General features: G+C 30.8%; 1 protein-coding gene across 3 annotated transcripts in view; it reads right to left on the minus strand.

Moving 5' to 3' along the window:
- Window positions 1-83: 83 nt before the first annotated feature.
- The window catches only part of LOC123008174 (chondroadherin-like protein), a 30,024-nt gene continuing 8,220 nt past the window's right edge, over window positions 84-21,887 (minus strand). For 2 of the 3 annotated variants that reach the window (XM_044403835.1, XM_044403856.1), the window contains 7 exons: window positions 9,219-9,348; window positions 5,368-5,870; window positions 5,147-5,283; window positions 4,907-5,059; window positions 4,220-4,400; window positions 1,916-2,055; window positions 84-1,868 (listed from right to left, as the gene is read on the minus strand). In XM_044403835.1, the coding sequence (XP_044259770.1) occupies window positions 1,597-1,868; window positions 1,916-2,055; window positions 4,220-4,400; window positions 4,907-5,059; window positions 5,147-5,283; window positions 5,368-5,870; window positions 9,219-9,290 (1,458 nt within the window). In that variant the 5' untranslated portion in view covers window positions 9,291-9,348 and the 3' untranslated portion in view covers window positions 84-1,596. Of the gene's footprint in view, window positions 1,869-1,915; window positions 2,056-4,219; window positions 4,401-4,906; window positions 5,060-5,146; window positions 5,284-5,367; window positions 5,871-9,218; window positions 9,349-12,275; window positions 12,634-21,887 lie in introns of those variants that run through there. The other variant, XM_044403846.1, reaches the window with a different exon arrangement.

A 21,887-nucleotide genomic window follows, 5' to 3' on the forward strand; every position in this document is an offset into this window, starting at 1 on the left:
AAATCCTGGTTACGGCCCTGGTCCTATATTTCAGATCTGTGATGGTATGTGGCTAGGAAATGTGTAAGAATGAGAAGTGGGAATATGTTAGGATAAACTTGTTTATTGACTTTCACATATACATAGAATATTACACTTTGGAAACATTGAATATAATCATTTGAATATATTATGACACAAAACACAACAGCCATGTTCAATGATGAATAGACAAGTACTCCATTACAGTGCTTAACACGATATTACACATGAATACGGTAAAATTGTAAAAAATGGTGGGGTCGGGTCTGCTCTTCGCGTTTCTATGCGATAACGACCTGACACTAGAAATTTTTTTAGAAAAATATTGCATGTTTGTTTTGAGCTTACATAGGAACGCGAAGTCTTGCAACACCTCGACCGGATATGTCTCGAAATGGTCTGGAAACGCCGCAAACAGCGCTCACAAAACATTGCCACAAAAATATTTGCCATTTATCAACTGCACAATTGCGATTTTTTAACTGCTACAAATTTTATAAAATATCGCAGTCAGTACTATGATATGTTCCAGAAACTTTTTCTTAAAGGGAGGTGGAATGTGGAAACTAGATCTATTGGCAATGCTAGAGTCTAGGGCTCTAAGGTACGTAATAGCAGAGATTTTGATCGCGTTTCTATTTTATCCAAAGTTTCTCCGTTTTTGCTGAACACACTGATGAGTGCATTGACAAATGTTCATCTAATCTACCTATACACTAATATATCCTCTTACTTATTACTTTCTAACAATAATGATATGGATAATCAAGCTCACAAGTTTTAGATTAAAATATCTCTTATAATTATCATGCAATTTTGGCTCCCACTTATCTTATAAAAAGTTTATTTTCCATGACGATCACATTTTGAAAAAATCTCGCACGAGATTCTTCTGTCTCACAAAATGCTACAACGTACATGAAAACACATTATTAAAAAATAAGTTTCTTTATACAATTAATGCGGCACCTTTGATATGATAGATCTACTCCACCTTGATATGTTTGTAGGCCATTTTCGTCCCAATCAAAAACTGAGATATTTGTGTTAGTGTGCGTTCAAACCAAGAGATTCGAAAATGAATTAAATTGTGGTACTTACAGCTAGGACATCACGCAAACATCAAGAGAGAGAGAGAAAAGACACATAGTTAAGAATTGGGACAATTGAGTTTGTGGTGGATGTAAAATTCAGACGGTACTCAGTCCTATTCCTTCAGAAGGAACGATCTGATATGTATGGAAAGTGTTGAATCCGCGTAGAGACACTCCACTCCAACCTCCATCGAGAAAGAGACACAATCACTCACTGATGTTCAAAAAGAAACTGCAATGAAAATCGGATGAGTGTCTCTACTTCGGCTTCCTCATAAATCTAAGAAATTGATAACAAGAAGCTTTTAAATACGCTCGTCTATCAGTATAAGCAACGTACATGCTCTAATTTTATATTGAATGATGCAAAACAGGTTAAACTCTAATTTTACATATAAAATATTCACGTTAAAATTCTAGCTAATGCTTGACTATAAACTCCATAATTACAAATAAAACACATTACTAAGTATAATTAATATTAAACGAATCTCACTATACATGCCCACAAGCTCATGACTATCGATGCAACGCAATAACCGATTCGGTTAGAACCGCTCGGTGAGTTGTCATACGACTTTATAACGCAATTCATTTTTCCCAAAGGCAAATTTTGCAAGTTATATTCCCGGTGTTCTTGCTGCATCATGCACACTGTTCGCTTCTTCTGCATCATTTCATCGTCTTTATCTTTCAAACTTCGTAGCCAATTCTTGTACCATTGAAGCTCACAATTGCACAACAACGGATTATCTGCAAGAGACTGTTTAACCCATCACGACATACGTGCCTAAACTTACCCATTATGTCGACCACTCGCAAAGTGTCCAAAATAGGCTCCATCACGTCCTCGCCAATGTGCATTAGTTTGTTGTTTTGTAAGTTTAAGGTTTCAAGAGAGTTGAGGTTCTCAAAAGTTAGTCCTGTCAAGGTGCGAATGCTGAAAATGTAAGTAACAGGAAAATCAAATTGAAAATCAGGTAATGGGGTGAAACAGTCGTCTTGTTGTAATTTAGAGTTAATAGGTGATTACATTAACCACGTTTTTAATTTCAAAGTTCGTCTAATAGCAGCTTAAGTTCATTCAAATTAAGTAATAAAATTTTATACACCATTCCAGGACTTCCCCTATCCAACTCATTTAATTGAAACTGCAAAGTGCTAAACTTTCTATTAACGAGCACGTTTGCTGGCAATGGTAAAGGCAACATGTTAGTTCTAATTTTAATTTTACGAAGTTATAAAGTGGTATTCTTGAATAATTGCTTTCTATTTAACAATGCAACGTCAATTTACCAAAGACGGAGCGAGAAAAATGGATATTTCTCAGAATATTCGAAATGTGTATTACAAGTAGGCGCTGATCGTACACGAATATTATTTAATTTAAGTTGTTGGAAAATTCTACAGTAATGAAATTACAGCACTGCTACATGTTTGTTAGCAAGTTATTCCACTGGTGCAAATGGCATAATAATAATCCATCATTTTATCAAAGCACGAGCTGTGTTTTAATGACAAAAACTTTGATGCTGTATTTTGTAAATAATAAAAATTTCTGTTGAATTTCACACCGACTGCACATTAAAAACAACAAATTACATTGCAAGTGATAACTGATAATAAAAGTTTTTTATGTATAAAGAAAATAAACAACAATTTCAATAAAAGTTTGAACGCATCAAGACGCTTTTTCGTAGCCAATCAGCTAGTACCTTGACGTCATATCAGGCGAATCGGAGAGTTGTTTAATCGTATGACTGTAAAGGACGCAAAAAATGGTGAACCGGAATTGTGTAATATTCGAATTATTTTGTGACGTTTCGGGATTACGCAGTCCTGAACAAAGACCTTTTACAACGAAACTCTTACGAAATGGGTTTTTGAGGATTCCGGCGTTTTTGAGGGAATTATTACAATAACGAGTCAGTCTTAGCCAAGCTTCTGTAGGTGTTACTTGAATTGTAATAATTGTCCGAATAAATTACTTATTTCCTGGTTGATTGGAGAAAATGTGTAAAAATGGGGGCTGTATTATCAGTGCGTGCGTGTTGGATATTTTCGAGTGCTTAATAGACATTTAGTAGTGCGCGATTTTTAAACTCTCTAGTGATAAGTGTGTGCTAATGGGGGAATGGAGAAGACAATCGTGCTACAAGGATCCGGATTAAAGGGTAAGTCGAGAATATCTTTTAATTAAAAAAAAATACATTTTAATTTTATTTGATATTTTCAATTGATTTAATAATACATGAACTGATTTTGTGTTTCTTTATTTTCAGTGGGTCCGTTTAAGAAGCAGAGGCGAATTGCTACAAAGGGTAGCAGAAGAAAATGCCATACAAGGTTAGAGCATTTTATTTTTTTATTTTCTTGTTTATCGCAAAATGAAGTGTGTGAATTTGTGTTTTTTGAGTGCAACAGTAAGTATTTATTAAATTATGAATAGAAATTAGTTGTAATTTAGATAAAATGTATTATTTCTCAAATTCTTTTTCAAATTTGTAGAAGGCTGCTACCAAACAATTTAGAAGTAAATTTTGAAATTTTAAAATTAAATTCAAATTTCATTATTAAGATTCAAATAGCAACCCTTTTAAAAATTTGTAATATTGTTAGGAAATTAATTAATTTAATTTTTTTTCTTTATACTCCTAATAATTTAAAAATAATTAACCAATTTTGCTTAGTTAGTAAAGTTTCTTACTCTTAGAACAGTTTCCCTTTGTTTTTTTGTTTTTATAGATAAGCCATTGTTTTTTTTATAATTTGTGACTACATAGGCACCTACCCTTCACCTATAGTTTCTGTCTCGTTTTGATTTTTAAGAAATAAAATTTGTTAATAATTAATTTTTATTTTTCATGTACCATTTTTTCAAAACCGACCTTTGAGACATTTTACCTCTTGTAAAATAACGAGTTGTTTGGTTCACTTGTGAATTTGATTGGGAGTTTTTTTGCGACGTGTTAAAAATCAGATATTCGAAATTTACAGTACGTTACGTTTCTTATTAGGTTTTTTTCGTGTTATGTACTCGTAGAGCGTGAAAGCCGATCAGAAGTGTCCTATTGTTAAATTATCTTCACAAAAAGGATACTTACAAATTTTTCTGTAGATTAAGAAAAGTGATAGAATCCCCAAAACCAATAAAGGCATCCTCTGCAATATAACTTATATTGTTTGATCTGAGGTCCAAATGACGAAGTCTGTGGAGACGTTTTAGGGCTTCAGTGGGAATGGTGTGAATATTGTTATCTCCTAATCGCAAATACTGCAGATTTTCTGAAATAATAATAATAATGACATGCTATGAATACAAAACAAAACTTAAAACTTTTTTTTTATGTGTCACCGATTGCAATCTTGTTTTTGTATGGAATACATAACATATTTCCAATAAACTGAATCGTAAGTTAAAGTTTGTTTGCTACATTAAGAAGCAACTCAAAGAGGAATGGAGTGTTTAAATTCCTTAAAAAAAAGGATTTTCATACTTTAACAATTTTGCAGAATTTTTTACCTAATTGTTTCTACCTATTTCTTATTAAATCAAAGGTTAATTAGGTATTTTTCCGTTGTTGATTTATTCGTAAAATAAAGCGTTAAAAAATAGAACTAAAGAAATACCAAAAATTCACTATTACTATCTCTGTTCCAAATTATGGTATACATTACCATAATTTGGAAGAGAGGTAGTAATATATAAAAAGACTTCAATAATAAAATAAGATAAAAAAACGTTAGACTGCATTTAGAGAATTAGTTTTGTATCATAGATAAAATCTTACCTTCAAGCCCCGCAAAAGCTTCTGGATCGATCGTATCAATATTGTTCCCATCGAGTTCCAAAGAATTCAAAAGTGTAAGATGCGAGAAAACTCTTGATGGAACTTGCCTAAGCTTATTGTGGGCCAATCCTAACGAATCAAGATTTTTCAGACCTGAAAAGAATATAAAACTTAAGATTACGACACAAACTTTCACACTGAATTCCTGAAAACTTTCTAAAACATAGAAAGCTTACAAACCTTCAAAATCGCCTTCTTTAATTTCCGTGAGCCGATTTTCTTGCATCTCGAGCTTTTTAAGCGTATCTAAAATCGAGAGCGCTTTTTGCGGAACTTCAGTTAAGCTGTTACCACCCAAATTCAATCTCTTCAACTTCCTGCAACATTTTTTTTTATTTAAGTTGTTATTAAAAATTCTGAATGTAATATTTGTAATTTGTGGATATTGCACGGGAACTAACTTTTCTAGTCCGACAAAAGCTCCGTCCTCGATGGTGGTAATCTTGTTCTCATACAAAGTGAGTATTTCGAGAGTGTCTAGTCCCTGAAAAGCCTTTGAATGCACGACACTGATTTTGTTGTGGTTCATGTTCAAGATAAGGAGCTGGTGCAGGCTCGCAAAGGCCGATGATGGGACGACCGTTAGGCTATTTTGGGACACGTCGAGTTGCGTCAACATTTTACCAATAGAACTTAAAGACATTTCTTCCATTGTTGATAAACTGCTGTTGTGAATAGTCAAGTGATAGATATCTAAACCCAGGAATATGTAGCCGGTCAACTTGCGCAAGTTGTTGTGTCGAAGCTTCAAATAGAATATTACGAATTCTCTTCCTTTTAACTTGTCCATGGCACTAGTGATGTGTTGCTGGTCCGTGAACTCGCAGAGGATGTCTAAACCGTTTTTCTTTAACGTACAAGAGCATGGTGAGATCTCCGAACGCGCTGGACACTGCTGCTGCACCTGCAAAAACAAAACTTGTTAGCTTAGCACTCATTTATTGATCTAAAAGACGGGAAAGGATCCTGAAACGTTTTCGAGGTAACACCAAAGTGGATACAAAAACGAGAGAACATAAAAGTTGAATGAAAATAGACAAAAACACCACACGTTGAGTAAAAATATAGAACTAAACTTGCTTTTAGAAATCTTCTCTTTAAATATGGTGTTATAAAAATGTGAATTCGGATTATTGGAATGATGTTAGAAAATTAGAAATTTGAAAAACTTATTAAAATATTGCATTTTCATGTTTTTGAAATTTTGAATTATATCACTTTTCTTGATTAAAGACAAAATTTCAATTTTTATTACGGCAAGTATTGACCCACTAACATTGACCCCAGTGGCGCAGCCAGAGGTTGAGTTTAGGGGGGCTTACCTATGTAAAAAATTTCGAGCACTTACTCGCGTATCAAAGTAGGAGGTTGTTACACGTGTTTTTTACACTATTTTTTGTATTGAGAGATTTTTAAATTGAATTTAGTATTATACTGCGTGTCTCAAAATTGGCGAATTCCGAGTGCATAGCGTTGTTGAGAATCACTTCAATACTCCAAATGTCAAAAAAATGGGATTCGGGGCTTCTCCACAAAGATACATTGGTCTTAAGGCTAAAAATTCCAGTGCTTATTGTCATTTATGGTGTAAATTATTGTGGAAAATAATGATGTAAAACAATTTCTTGAAGAATTAACTTTATTTTAGAGTAAACAAATCTTAAATTTTTATAATTTTTCTCAAAAATTTTACGGCAACGTGTATTTGATTGTTAAAATTTTCGTCGTATGCAGTACCCAAATTGCTTAAAAATAGCTCAAACTGCATTAGTTTTGATGAAATACCTTGATCTACAACATTTCTCCCAATATGCACAATCAGTGAAATTTATTGAAATTTTAAAGATACATTATTTTTTTATATTTAATAGAATGAAGTAAAATCGCTTTGAAACAGCTCGGAGCGGTTTATTGCAAATAACTTCGGAATTAATGACCTTAGTCCTTTTTGTTTGGTACCGTTGGAAATCAAATTTAATAATTTAATTAGATAATTGTCCCACGTTAAATAGTTATCGAGAAAATTACTGACAAAATCAAAAATATCGAAAATATTAATTCAGCTATAATTTCTAGACGATCAAGAATTTTGCAATTTTCTCGACGCAAATCGATTTCTCGGAACATTTTACATACCTATGTATTCATAAAACATTTTTAACATTTGAGGTACAGTTTTGCAAAATTAACAAAATAAAAAATTGAGTCAAAGTGCAAAATTTAAACTTTCATAACTTTGGAATTTCACCCTATTATATGCGGAAACGAGTTTTTAAGTCTCAACTTATTTTTAATTTTAATTCAGAAATTGGCAATAGTTTGAAATAGTTCTATTAGTGGTTCGAATGTTTACTCGTAATCCGCGAACACCCTGTATAAAAATGTTCCGTAACCGACTGACTTACTGACTGACAGACAACGCACAGCTAAACCACTGCAGCTAGAAACATGAAATTTCCTTAGACAACAACCGATAAGAAAGGATTTTTTGAAAATCAATTTCTAAGGGGGTGAAATGGGATGTAAACGTTTAAACGACGATAGAAACATAAAATTTGGAAGATATGTTGTAAAGATGCAGTAAGGCGTTTTGTTTTGGGGTAAATAGTGTGTGCTATTTCTGTTTCATTTGCGAAGAGGCCCAGAAGAAAATAAAAACTTGACGCAGTTCATAACTAATATTTTAAAATTCAACAAGGGAATTTTTCACAGCTTATTTCTTCCTGCAAGGTCATATACATTATTGCCATCATCTTTAAAAAGTGCCACCAAGGGTGCTTTCTATTTTATTAGATAACATCACGTCAGATGGAATTCTATGCTTTGCAAACAACGTGGATTATATTATAACAAACTGGAAGACAGAGTAACGCCTGAATTAATTCAAGAATAAAATGTAAATACAGAGATGACAATTCAAAGATATTTACCACCCTGTTTGCAAAGCCGTGCAATCACTTAATGTATTTACATTCAGCGTCTAAACGAAATTGAATTTCTGTTAAACTGAACTCAATTCTCAGTATTTGCACATCTTTTTATGTTTTTTAGCCTGGGAAACTAATTTAAACAAACGAAAAATGAAAAGGTTGACAGGGGCTTTGTGCTATAAATCCTTTATTTGCATTTTATTACAGGAATATCAAATTTTATCGCTTTTATTTGCAGCCTTAAACATCCTAACAAGTTTTATTAAAACACCGAACAACGAAATTCTAACTAACGCAACAAAATTATCTTTAGTTTAATTAAAATATTAATTACGTAAACTTCTCGCGTTTCTTATTATTTCATTTTCAGAATCCCCACTTTAAAAATAACAACCTTTAATTGAAGTTTGTTTTTATTCGAATTAAAAAATAGAGCTTCAACTCAATATGAATTTTTCATGAATACTGCTGGGAAATGATCATCGTTTATTCTCGTTGTGTATTTATGTACATAGGTACTCTATATAGAGTAAATTTTTAAACAATTTTTTATCAGAAAATGGTAATTGGAACTTAATGTAATTGATTAAGCAAAATGTTCCCACTAGAATGTCTAGACCAGATCAATTAATAAGACGACGGAAATTCAAATTCACTAATTTGACGAGTATTGATCAGGTGATTTCCGGTTGAAAGGAGAACTAACTAGTAGAGCGCTGTAGATTCTCTGCAACCCCTGGTAATTGCTTTGCAAAACGTCCTAACGAGGGAGTTTCATTACCCCACATTTCTATCAAATATTCACATACAATCGTGATATAATGTTTCGTATAAACACCTTCCGAAATGGCAGGACGTGACCAAACTGCTCAAAAAAGGAAAAAGCCTCGGAAAAAGCATTTATTGTCTTCCCAAAATTGAATTTTTCATGAATTAGTTTTTTGTTGTGAATTTAGCACGCGCAGGGTGTTGTCCTTTCAGGATGTGCCTGCAATTTTAATAAAAAATGGCGGCTCAATTAATGTCAGGCAATTTCTCTACGTAATTGGGGCATGAGGTTTTGAAATAGTCACGAAATAAAAGTTAATTAGAGCTTAAAATGGGGAAAATTACATTAAATGCAAGCTAGAAAGGATATTTGAAAAAGTTATCGGACTTATTTGTAAGCTTATTCACATCATTCGGATTCTAAAAACACGGAATGGTATTTACTATGCATTTGGGTCACATTGGGGTTTCCATAATTAAAGGGACTATTGATTCCGTGTGCTCGAGTTATAGGAACGATTATTTTGATTTGAATTTTAGTGATGAGTACTTACCTCGCATATGGCCAGAGCGCACAGTCCAGCCAACACAATCCAAGTCCATCTGACCACCCGCACTCTGGCCATGCTATCTACAACCCTCGCCCGTGGCGACTATGCCATCACCACTGGCTTCTCATGCAATCTGAAACAATCACTCTCATTAGAACAAAATTAATAATGTATAAATCAATAGAGCCCAAATTTGAGCATTTTTGCCCTTTCATAAACCATTTTCAGATATATTCATGTTTAGCCTGAATTTCAGCACATTTAACATCCCTAAATGCGCAAATTAACTATTATATTCTGAATTAGCTTAATACAACCTAAAGTTCATTTTACAGGACTTAAAGTAGGGATGTTTTACCATTGACCAAAAAAAAATTGATGGTAGAGAAGAAACTGCTGGACTCGTCGGAATAATTCTTCGGAAATTGTTTCTAGGAATTTAAATATAAATTTTTAAATTCTTAAACCTAAACAAAGTTTTTGAAACTTAAAACTAGGACTTTCCTTCAAATACATTACTCGGTGAAAAAATATTTACAATGTTTTTTTTATTGATTTCAATGTATGTAGATATTTGTTTTTTTTTTGTTTTCTCTCTTTGCCGTATGTAAATACAGCAAAGTGAACAGGAAGTATGAAACCAAGCGTTTTTTTGCATCATCATTTGTTTCAGAAAATAATAATAATTAATAAAAATTAGAGTGCTAAAAGTGTGATTATGTTTTGAGATTGAAATTTTATTTTGTTTTCGATAAAAACTGAAGAAAATGTAGATAGTTGTAATCCTTAGATCACTGCTTATAATGCTTATAAGGGGTTACCATTTCAAGAAAAATTAAGAATTTTGTAGAACTCAAAAAGGGAACAAAATTTCCAAAAATTTTCTTGAGAAACGTTCATATTTTTATAGCATTTTATTATTCATCAAATAGATTTTTCAAAAAATAAATAGTTAAGAGGTTTTTGTTCATCTGATATGTAATCATAATAAAGCAAAAAGTATACATTACATTTACTGCAGACTTGTCAATTAACTTGTTAAAATAAAATTGAACTTTACGAAATCAATGTTTTTCAAAAACTCCTTGAAAAAATAGTCTACATGTAAACAAATGTACCTACTCTTTTATCATTGATAACAATCTTTTAAATTTATTAGGCGACATAATTAGAAATCGCAATAAAGATTTTCTACAACTTTATTTATATTATTGGCTACAAACTTGTTTATACAAGGCTAGTTTACATTGTTTATAGTGAAACTCTATTTTATTTTTCTCATGCCAATATTACCAATATTATTACCAATATTACGTTATGCATAATTAAAAAATGCTATGTTTAATTTCTATAAAACATTTTGGAATCCGATAGGCTTTGACCAGTTTCACAACTGGTGAATATAAATTTACAAAAGTTTGCATCTTAAGTAATTTTGCTTAATAGAATGCCTTCTTAATTAAAAGTTTAGTTAGTTTAGTTAAACACATTATCGGACAACTTATATTTTAGAAAGTCAAGAAGGTTATTAAAATAACATGCTAAGATACCATAGCTTATCAGACTATGATACAGTCCAAAATATGCAGTAGATAAGATGCAACTAGAAACGGACTTTGATAGGAACATCAATATGCAAATACCAGTTTAAGACGTAAAACTTTGCTTTGGAAGAAGTTTTTTGAATTTTTTGGCAGATTCAAATTTATTAGCTAATTTTTACCCAAAATTAGGAATCCACAGTGAGTTTTTTCATTAAGTTATCACCCTAGCTCCTTTAGGAAGCATTTCCGGACAGGGGTTACTCATAGGAACTTTTTTTTATTTTGACGTAGGAAACCAACCCCCGTAATCTTTCACGTTTTTCCGGACAGCCTGTATAAATTTGCAACTACTATTTATATATTTTGTTTATTTACTTATTTATTTGCACTTCATTTTATGTTTTCTTAGGTTCAATGTACAGAAAACAAATTAGAATTTTATTTGAAAATTAAACAAATTCGTATTAAGTTGTCATTTACTTTTGATTGCCTAACATATCAAATTAATTGAATTAAAATTTGGATGCAAATAAAAAATAATTTTACAATATGTATTAGTTTTTTCAAATCGGACTTTTTGTATAAAATCTAGAACTATTATTTTCATAACGAATAGTTTTGTTAGTTTTGTAGCTATTAATACAAAGTAGACATCATGTTGAAGTTAATTTTCATCATAGTGCTAAACTTAACTTTGTTTCCAATAAATTAAATTTCAGTAAAAAGCGTACTCGTATTACGTTATAAACTTTCATAATTTATTTTAATAATGTTGGTTTAATATTTCTGTAACAACCAGCTTCGTATTATACTCATATTTCCGTATGTATGAAATATTTCAAATTTAAAACACTGAAATCAGAAATAGAGCAAATGGCAAACACGTCACAGTTGAATGAATAAAAAATTAAATAACTGCTTTGGAGATTCAGGATTTGAACGAGTTTCAATTTGTTCTTTTTCTAACGACCTATATTGCACAGAAATCGTTCAAAACTACGGTGCTCCTCGTAATGATTTTTTCATATTCAATTCCTATTTAAATGAGAGTTGACGTTGCAAATAGTATACACCCACAACTCAAGCTAAATTGTGTTGGGTGGTTTACAGTAACATAATGATTGATTAGAAAACTTTAGGCCTAGATATTTGTCTTTTATTACAAACAGTGTGGTTATGGTGTTTGTACAGCTTCGTATTTGATTTTAATATTTAATTATTCTTTTTGAACTTTCAGTGAAGCGACAACAGCTCTGAAACGCTGTTACAATAATTTTGCATTCTATTATATTAGAATTGTAAAACGCTTGCCTTTGTATCGCTAACAAAAATTAATTGGTGTGATGTTTGTGCCGAACTGATTACACGTGGCTTTTTCACAAAGGACGTTTTAGGTACTTCAGTGATTGATTTTGATGTTACATAAAAGATTAATTTTCCACTACTTTTTTATAAATTCGCATTGTTTCACTTTGTTGGCGTGAAATAAAATGATAAATTAATGATCAAAACTTACGATAACAATTTTCTTTATTTGGGTTCGGTGTGGAAAATTCGCCAAACTCGGTCACACACACAAAGACACAAACAGAACAATAGCAGAAATAAATAACTTATACAGACGTTTCTTCATAAACTTTTTAAACAAAAACCAGTGAACAAAGCACACACGTTTTTTACCCTCTTTATTGAGGGTTAACAACGCCGACAGCACACGTAGAATTTAATTAACACGTAGAGGGGTAAAACGCGACACATTACTTAATGTATTTCAGCTTTCCCTTGTTTACTTTCCAAATCAGTTTTTCCAAGCCGAGATATTCGTAACAAGAGTCAAAGATAGAAACTGGATAAAAGTAACCTTGATGTTTGAACGGGTTACTCAGATAATTTTGTGTATCAGTCATGAATGGTTTTTATAATAGGAAACTTCCTGCCAGTGTGCTTGAATAAAACTGCACCGACTCGTCTGTTTATTATTTTATTGGTGGTCATCTTGAAGGGCACATCGCCTTGATGGTGTTAATACGCAGTGATTCGCAGGTAATTAGGACTGGATTTGGCTTATCCGCCTAATTGCCACTAACATCATTTCACCTCATTTGCTTGGCAGCTCACGCTGAATCCTAGTACATCTAATTATCAAATATGTGATTTAGACAACTCAGGAAAAATATTAATATAATTTTTTCAAATAGGTCACAAATATATAGTTTTTGTGAAAAGACACATTCCTACGTATTTTCTACATAATTTCCTAATTTTTTTTTTTATCTTATTGTCTTTAAACATCTGATGTTGATGCTTTAGACTTCTTTCCTCTTCTTTATCATTTTTTTTTGTTTTTAGTCGGAACTTTCCTTTCTCTTTTCTCTTTTTTTATCTTCATTTTCTCAACGTTACTATATAAATACTATTTATTAGTTATTATTAATCGTTAATTAATTATACTGAATACTGAAAAGAAGCATTCTGCTCAATATCATTTCTTTTATCTTCTTTGTTATTACTAGAAACCAACAATAGTTTGTTACTAGGAAATATCGAACTAACATTGCAAACAACTCCTCAATATGTAATATGTAATGTCACGTTATTTTAATCTAATTTCGGCGGAAATTGATATAAATAATTGCACCAGTAAAGAGTTATTACAGAAAATAAGAAATGTTTTGTAAACTTAACACACGTAATTATGTATCTATTAAAATAAATTGTAATTGGATGTAGGACAATAAACATTATTATTATTATTATTACTATTGTTATTATTGTCTTCAATCTTCTGTTGACACTTTAGACTACTTTCTTCTCTTTTTCAATTTTGTTTTTTTAACAACCTTCCTTCCTCTTAGTCGAATCCTTTCTTTTTCGTTTCCCTTTTTTTTCGTCCTTTATTTTCCTAATTCTCTTCACTTTTATCTTTCTTTTGACGCAGTTTTTTTGCTTTTTTTTCTTCGCTTCTTACTTTTCTTTTTCCAGCCGCATCTTATATTGCAAATCAATACAAAAGCTTTTTTTTACATTTTTTCTGTTTGGTATTTTGGAAAAGATCTTGCTCAAATCAATACAAAAACTCTTTTTTACATTTTTTCTATTTGGTATTTTAAAATGGATCCTGCTCAGAATCACTTTTATCTTTCTTCTGTTGACGTTTTAGACTTCTTTTTGCTTCTTTTTCAATTTTGTTTTTGTTTTTTACTTTTAACACCCATCTTTTCTCTTATTCGAATGTTTTTTTTCCTTTTTTTTTCCTAATTCTCTTTCATTAAAAGCAATTTTTTTGCTTTTTTCTTCGCTCTTTGCTTCTCTTTTTCCAGCCGCATCTGATATTGCAAATCAATACAAAAGCTTTTTTTTATGTTTTTTTTTTCCTTTGGTATTTTGGAAAGGATTCAACTCAATATCACTTTTATCCTCGTTGTTTTCAATCTTCTGTGGACGCTTTAGACTTTTTTTGCTTTTTCTTCAATTTTGTTTTTTGCTTTTAAGTCCCATCCTTCCTTTTAGTATAATGTTTTCTTTTTCTTTTCTCCCTTTTTTCTTTCATTTTTTTAACTTTCTTTACTTTTATCTTTCTTTTAAGCAATTAACTCTTTGCTTCCTGCCGTAACCGTCATTGTCAGTCAATGGAAAAAGTGTTTTAAATTTTTTTTCTGTTTGTTGCTTTGAAGAGAATGTTGCTCATTGCTTTTATCTTTTTTGTCTTCAAACATTTGTTGACGCTTTAGCTTTTTATTTCTATTTTTTTTCCTTTTAACAACCTTCCTTTCTCGTAGTCTAGTCTTTTTCTTTTCTCTTTATTTCTTTCTTCTTTCATTGTCAACTTTCTTCACTTTTATCTTTTTTGTAAGCACTTCTTTTGCTTTTTGTTCTTTGCTTCTTGCTTGTGTTCTTCCCGCCGTATCTATCATCGCCAGCCAATTCAAAAGCTCTTTTTAATATGTTTTTTGTTTGATATTTTGGAGAGGATCTTGCTTAATATCATTAACTTTATTATCTTTGTTACATTTGATGAAATTAAAAATTTAATAGAATTGGAAATTTGACTGGACTGAGCGAAAGCTGTCTTTTAATGAGGTCATAACCATAAATACGTATATGCATATTTACATAAAAAAACATATAAGTAAGAGAATTTTTATTTCCACAGAGATTTTACGAGGGAAATAATGACCGATGCGGTTGAAACTCAACGACAGCTTTAAAAGTTTTTCTTTTCAATTTATGTGACATTTTGGAATTTACGAGAGGATTTGAAAACAACATTAAAAGACAAAAGTTGGACAAAACATAGTTTTTACTATTTGTTATACTTACATCCAGTTATAATATATCAACATCATGTAAAATGTTGGACGTCTGAAAAATGAACTTGGAATGTAAAATTTTATCTTACAATAAAGCTTTTATAAATACACCATGTACAGTTTTTTTTTAAATCTACTTTTCAAAAAAATTCTCAATACATACAAATGGCAGAAACCAGCTACACAATTACAAAATAAACCTACAAGTTGTGACAAAGATTTTCATTCACCTTGTATTAGATTGAGATTTTTTTAGTAGTAAACATAGAGCAATGTATACTTGTGAAAAATACCCATTTTTTACGTTATTTAGTAATCATTTTTGTTTTGTAAAATAGCCAAGTTTGGATAATCTATTTTTAATATTTATTTATTCACATTTAGAGTGTTTATAATTACAATATTTAAAATTTTATTTTTGCTTTGCTGTGTAATTTACAAAAGCTAGTATTTCAGTTTAATTAATCTTTGTTAATTTGTAAATGGAGATAGATAACTACTTGATTTTATCACTGTGAAAAAAGCAGGTGAGATCACAAATGCTGTCATTCACCGAATGTGTAATTAATTTACATGCAATGTTTTATGGATTTTTCAAATAAATTCAAATAATTAAATGCTAGAGTAGATTTCTCATTTATAGACTAATTTAAAGTATTCAAACATTTGAAGCAATTTGTTTTATCTCGAATAATCGCAATTAACTGGGGAAAAGTGGAGCAAAAAGGTATGTGTTTTTGCTTTTATTTTTGATTATGTTTAACTCGATCTTTTTTCCTAAAGTTTATTTTTTTAATGTGGCATAAAGAGTGACATTAGTTAGCCCCGATACGAAAGTGGAATCAAAAATTTATTATTTAAATTGTTGTTATTTGGGTTGTAAAAGACGCAGTGTGTTTTCAGTTTATATAAGTGTATTAATTGAACAATTGTTACTTCATTTATTCATTTTAAAGTATGCATTTTCTTTTAAACTTCAGTAATGCGCCATACACATTTTTCTTTCTTGATAGGAAAGTTCGTAGCGGTTTTCGAAGTCAAAATTAATTTATTTTTAATAATAAAGTTAATAATGAAAATGTCAAAGCGTAGACGAGTGGAAATTATTTCTTCAAGCCGTTTACTTGCTCAATTTTCGTTGGCTGAAGCAGTTTCACAGCATCAATTATTATTATTATTCGACATTTATCCAATATGTATGTTTTCCGCTAAATACGACTGTTTGTTCACAAATCCCGCTATTTCTATCAGGATCAATAAAAATATAATATTTATCAAAGGTCGAGACTTCGTTTTAGTCTGTTTCTGCGTGAAATACGTTTCAGGAATCTAGCGCATTTATTTTTCAGCAGAATAAATAATAAAGCGCATTGTCTTTATGACTGGGTGTAATTTCTCCGAGTTGATGGTTTAAAAGAGAGATTATAGCTTTAATGATATTAATAATTGTGTCAACCATGCTGCTGTTTGTGGGTTTTGGGGCGTGTCCTCTACGTCACTTAATTATAAATACGATGGAAATTAATAATTTAGCTCATACTCCATGACCTTCCTTTATTGATTTTCTTTCATTTTCCGCTTAGTGCCTTGTGAAGCGGCCAGGAAAAGTTGTTAAATACAACGGATGACATATTAACTTCAAAAGTGAAAATATAAATCTTGCTCTATTTTAAACTATATTTAATTAAGATTGTATCGTCATCAACAACCCGACTAAAAACTATTTAATGACTATAATGACCATTCTCGAAAAGTAATTTTTCTTCTTTGATTAAATTACTGCAATAAATAATGAAAGTTTGGAAGTAAACTAGAAATTAACAGCAATCTGGTGATGGGCTTTTGAATCTGCAATTACGTTGCGCTGCAGCGTGGGTGTGTTTTGATTAAAGTCCTACAAAGTTGTAAATAATGATGGTCGTTTCTTGAATTAGTTTCAAAACATGACCGTTAGAGAATTTCCAAAAAATTTTTTTCCTTGGTATTAAATGTTTTAATTAAAACTTCCAAATACAAAGTTATCAAGCCAAGCGTCCTAAAATTTCTATTTTTCCAAGAGGTTACTAAAAGGGATCTCATGTCGTGCCTCTACACAAAAGCTTTGCAAGGTGGAGGATAATTATCGGGAAATTCCAATTATGTTCAGTTTACCAAAATTAGTTGAAGCACAACCACAACCTCAACAGTATGGGTTCACGAAAGCAGTCGACTGTTATACATATTGAATGCTATTTCTATTGCAAAAAAGTGCCCTCACCTGGAAACTAAATATTGATTTTTTGAACTCTGCAACTGCATTCACCACTTTTGTGGTTTCTTTCTGTAGCACTTATCTCGGCTGAATAAAAATGTATGTAGAAAAAATTTAAAACTCTTCTTCGATGTTATCGATTTGTCCTTTAGACTTTAGAAGGTCCCCTAAAAATGAATGACTTCACCTTTTACTTTATTAGACTTTGAAGTCCTTGCTATTTTTTAGGTCATTAAAATCCGGAAACTAATCCGCATACGTAGACATTATACAGAGTAGAATTTTTAACTGGAAAAGTTGAATATAAGCGATTTTTGTAAAAAATCCTGAAGCAGGTCGATTTTTATTTTTCCTTGCGCATCATTTGACACATATGGTTTTTCTTTATCTGTTTTCTGAAATGCACAGCCACCTATAACTTTTTTTTATTATAATGGTATGACAAGTGACCTCGTTTGACAGGTCGTTTTGCAAGGAATACAATGTACTATTTATTTTATTATTATTTTCAAAGCCTATGTGATATAAAAGAAAACCAATCTTATAAGATGAATCCTATTTAATGCAACAACTATTTAAAATGGATATCGTTCCGTTTCTGACAATCTGCAAAATGATGGTAACATGTATTCCTTACGTTTTGCAACATTTCGAGTGAGATTTGCGATAAATCGAACATTGGGGACCTTAAGGAACGTTTTAGGAACAAAATTAGGCAAATCACCCGAAATGTTGCAAAAGATAAGAAATGCATGCCCATTTTGAACAATTATTGCATTAAATATTACCTATTCAACTTAAGAATTTGTTCTTATTTTTTTATTACGTAGGCTTTGAAATTATTCAGAAAACAAATAGTGCGTTGTATTCCTTGTGACGTGGGCTTTCAAATGAGGTGTCACTTGTCATACTTCTCAATTATTATGACATTTGAAAAAAAAAACTATAGGTGGCTGTGCATTTCAAAAAGCAGATAAACAAAAACCATGTGTCAAATGATGCGAAAGGAAAAATAAAAATCGCTTATATTTGAATTTTATTCTAGTTAAAAATTCCACTCTGTATGTATGTATAATTTAGAGGTTCCATAATATGTCGCAATAATTGTTCAGAACTTCATGTATTTATAGTATAGATAAACATAACTTTGACAACAATAAAAAACCTAATTCTTTGTGTAAAAGTAGTGATTCTTAAAGTTAATGTTAAATTATTGTTATAATTGTTTTGAAGAAAGAGCACTTTTTCTGAACTTCATCGGAACCTTTCTTTATTCGAGAAGAGTAGAAACTGTAATAAGTTCTCTACTTTCACAACATGTTTTTCTTTGTTTTTCTATTGGTCTTTTTCGTATGCCTGCCTAAAAGTTGACACATGCCGATAAACTTTTAAGTATATTTGAACTTCTAGCCAAAAAGTATTTATAAACAAGACGAACACCTCCTTAAAAGTCATAATCCAAAGTATATTTAGTTCCAAATAAGTTGCAAGCTAAATTATGATTTATCTGTTTTGAGCAAGAAGGGTGCTTTGATAGGATGCGTGCAATAATTACTTCCTTATAAAACTGGAAGAGGGGATTACGGTGGTTGGAAATGTAATTTCTTCAAGTAAAGAAAATCAAGTTAGCATTTTTCTTGACGATATTCAAATTTCATTATTTATATTTCAACACATTCTGGTAGTCCTAATTACATTAGAATTTTCGTGTGTTTATGTAAGTAACAGAACACTTATAGATTAAAACCGAACGAAATTGGAAACATTTTTTGGTGCAACTATCAACTATCGGATTGTGTCAAGTTTGTGCAAACGTAATAATAAATCGTGAACTATAAAGACAAGTATTTGAGAAAAGTTGATTTATGTTTGCAAACTTCCAGTTTCAACCTGTTACGATAACAATGAATATTCATGGGATATCGGTATAATCTAGAAATCTACTTGCTATATATACATCATACACAAGAGAATAAAATTCATGTAGAAGCAAGTCACGATTGCGAAGTTTTGATCATTCTTTGCACAAATTCCAGAGCGCAATTTCCTTATTTTTTTGCTGATACAAATGCACGACGGGATGGAAGAAACTCAGTGAAAAATATGAGACCTCGATTGTAAATTAACGAGTAAAGTTATAAGAACCGTATAAAAAAAGGAAATGGTGAACCGTTCTCATATCTTTTTTTTAAATTAATTTTAAATTGCTATAAATTTTATAAGGTGAAAAATACACGAGTGTTAGAACTCGCGCCCCATAGAAAAATTTCAAGTAAGATAAGATACCAGGAATATGGAAAAAGGAAAAATTTTGCCATTTATTTTTTGACATTTGACATTTTTTATGTCTATTTAATGATACTGATAATCTTGTATATGTTTTTTATAATTATGTAGTAAAGGTGCAAAAATTTTGCCAATAAAAGCCACAAGTAACATTAAATAGAGTTACAATTTAGGATACAGCTTCTTTGTTTCCTCTTCCAATAGCCTGTAGTAAAAAAACTTAAAAAATTAGTTTTCCAATAGAAATAAATAGAGGCAAAAAGCAAAATTTAAACTCTCATAACTTCAAAATTTTTATAGAATGTTCTGGCGCACCCTGTATAAAAGTAGTATATTCTTTTTCTGTAGCGCCTATGAAAGAAAATCGGGATGCCCACTTTTAGCCCACCCGTAAGAGTTATAATCACATTTATTTCTCCATAAAATAATAAAAGTTGGACGTGGTCAATAAAATCTGGGAAGTACGACATAAATAACGTTTTTAATTAACCTGAAAGTAGTTTGATACGAAACGGAGATATTTTGTTTTTCAACTCGCTTTTATTTACTTTTCAGCAAACAAGTAATTAAAAAATTATACCGTTGAATAGCATTCGGGAAAAACACCCCATAGATTTATCGGTCAACCCAACAGTTATTTCTGAATTTTATTATTTGGCGAAATCGTTTCATCTTACAAAATGCTCATCTTTATTTTTATTGCTTAAAATTCGAACCTTGGAGAAGTATTTTATAAATAAGATTGGCAAGTTTGATAGCACACCTGGGACTCCAATGCACTATTTTCATTTTATCTACTTGAAGGACATTCACACAATGTGATAATCTTAAATCCTCATCAATGTAGGTCTCTTTATGTCACCCGCTTTTACAGGCAACAGAGCCAGTTTTTGAGTAGTTCAATTTAATTAAAATTTGCAATAATCAACTACCTAATAGTATATTGTGTTATTAAGAATAAAAGGGAGTAAAAGTCAATTGAGCCACATAAACTCACTTTTATTTTCGAATAACATACTTATACTATTTTATCCGCAAACAACACTATAATTTGTAGGTAAATGAACAAAATAATCAGGAGGCTTTAAAAGTAATGAAATTATAACAACGCTTGTAAACAAACATCAAGCCTCAGTATCGGAATTTGTGTTGAGATTTTCGAAAATGTTTATTAATTTAACTAGTGGATGACTAGTGAAATTAGTAGCTTAAGCACAAAAATAGAATTTTTACTCCATAGCTGAAAGGTGAAACTTTTACTTGTGTCATTTAGTCATAAAAATGCTCACTTTTGTGCCGTTTGCGAACAGACATTTTTTTTTACTACTAGCTCTAAAAGATACCATTATTTACTTTGCGAAGAGGTTGTAAAGTTGTTTTTTTCTCCTAATAGTCAATCATTTTCATTATAGACCAAGGGCTATAATGTATTAGAGGTAGGTAAATGCCGATGTTGGAAGGTACAAACATTTGATACAAATATTTCTAGAATATTATTATTGAAAACTATTAACATCACAAGTACTAACGGAAGTATTTCGAGATGAAATTAATGCAAAATCAAATAAAAAAGACTTAAATTTCAACATTAAAAACAATGCTTTTGTCTATGTCAAAACTGTCAAAACAACATTTGTTATGCTACACTACACATCTCGGCTATAAAAAAATCTCTTCTCTACCTTGTGATATAATATAGTATTACATTATAAAATTCTTTCTTTTTGAGTGTGAATTATTATTAATTTATTTGTTAATCAATATATTACTAATTTTCTAATGTTCTAATAATAAGCTAATGTAATCAAAAGAGAGGTGATAACATTTATAACACTTCTCAATTTTGTGAAGAATATTTAATTCATATAAATAATAAGTAATTCTGATACACGAGAACCACAAATAATTACGCAAATGCAGGATGAAGGGTAACCCTTACAGAATATTATTACACGTAATTTACGTGTATAATTCACTGTTTCAACACTACGAGGAGCAGTCATGTGTGAATTTGCTGTTTTAATATTCAGCATACTTGGCGGTTTATCACTGTCACAATCTGTTTTAGTTCTTGTTATAATCCATTTCAATTTTACTTTTAAACTCGATAACTGCACACTTTAGTGATATTTATGAAGAAAACTTATTTTTTCTAAATTTAATGGACTTTCATTGGCATAAAAATGGAAGTAGCACAGTGAAAAAAGTATGATCATATGAAAAAGCATTTTTTAATTTCTTATCTCGTCAAGTATTATAAATTATAATAATTAGATAAACA

The sequence above is a fragment of the Tribolium madens genome, unplaced genomic scaffold (assembly GCF_015345945.1).
Source record: "Tribolium madens isolate multiple individuals breed KSU strain unplaced genomic scaffold, Tmad_KSU_1.1 Scaffold_19;HRSCAF=116;Tcas5.2_LG9, whole genome shotgun sequence".
NCBI lineage: Eukaryota > Metazoa > Arthropoda > Insecta > Coleoptera > Tenebrionidae > Tribolium > Tribolium madens.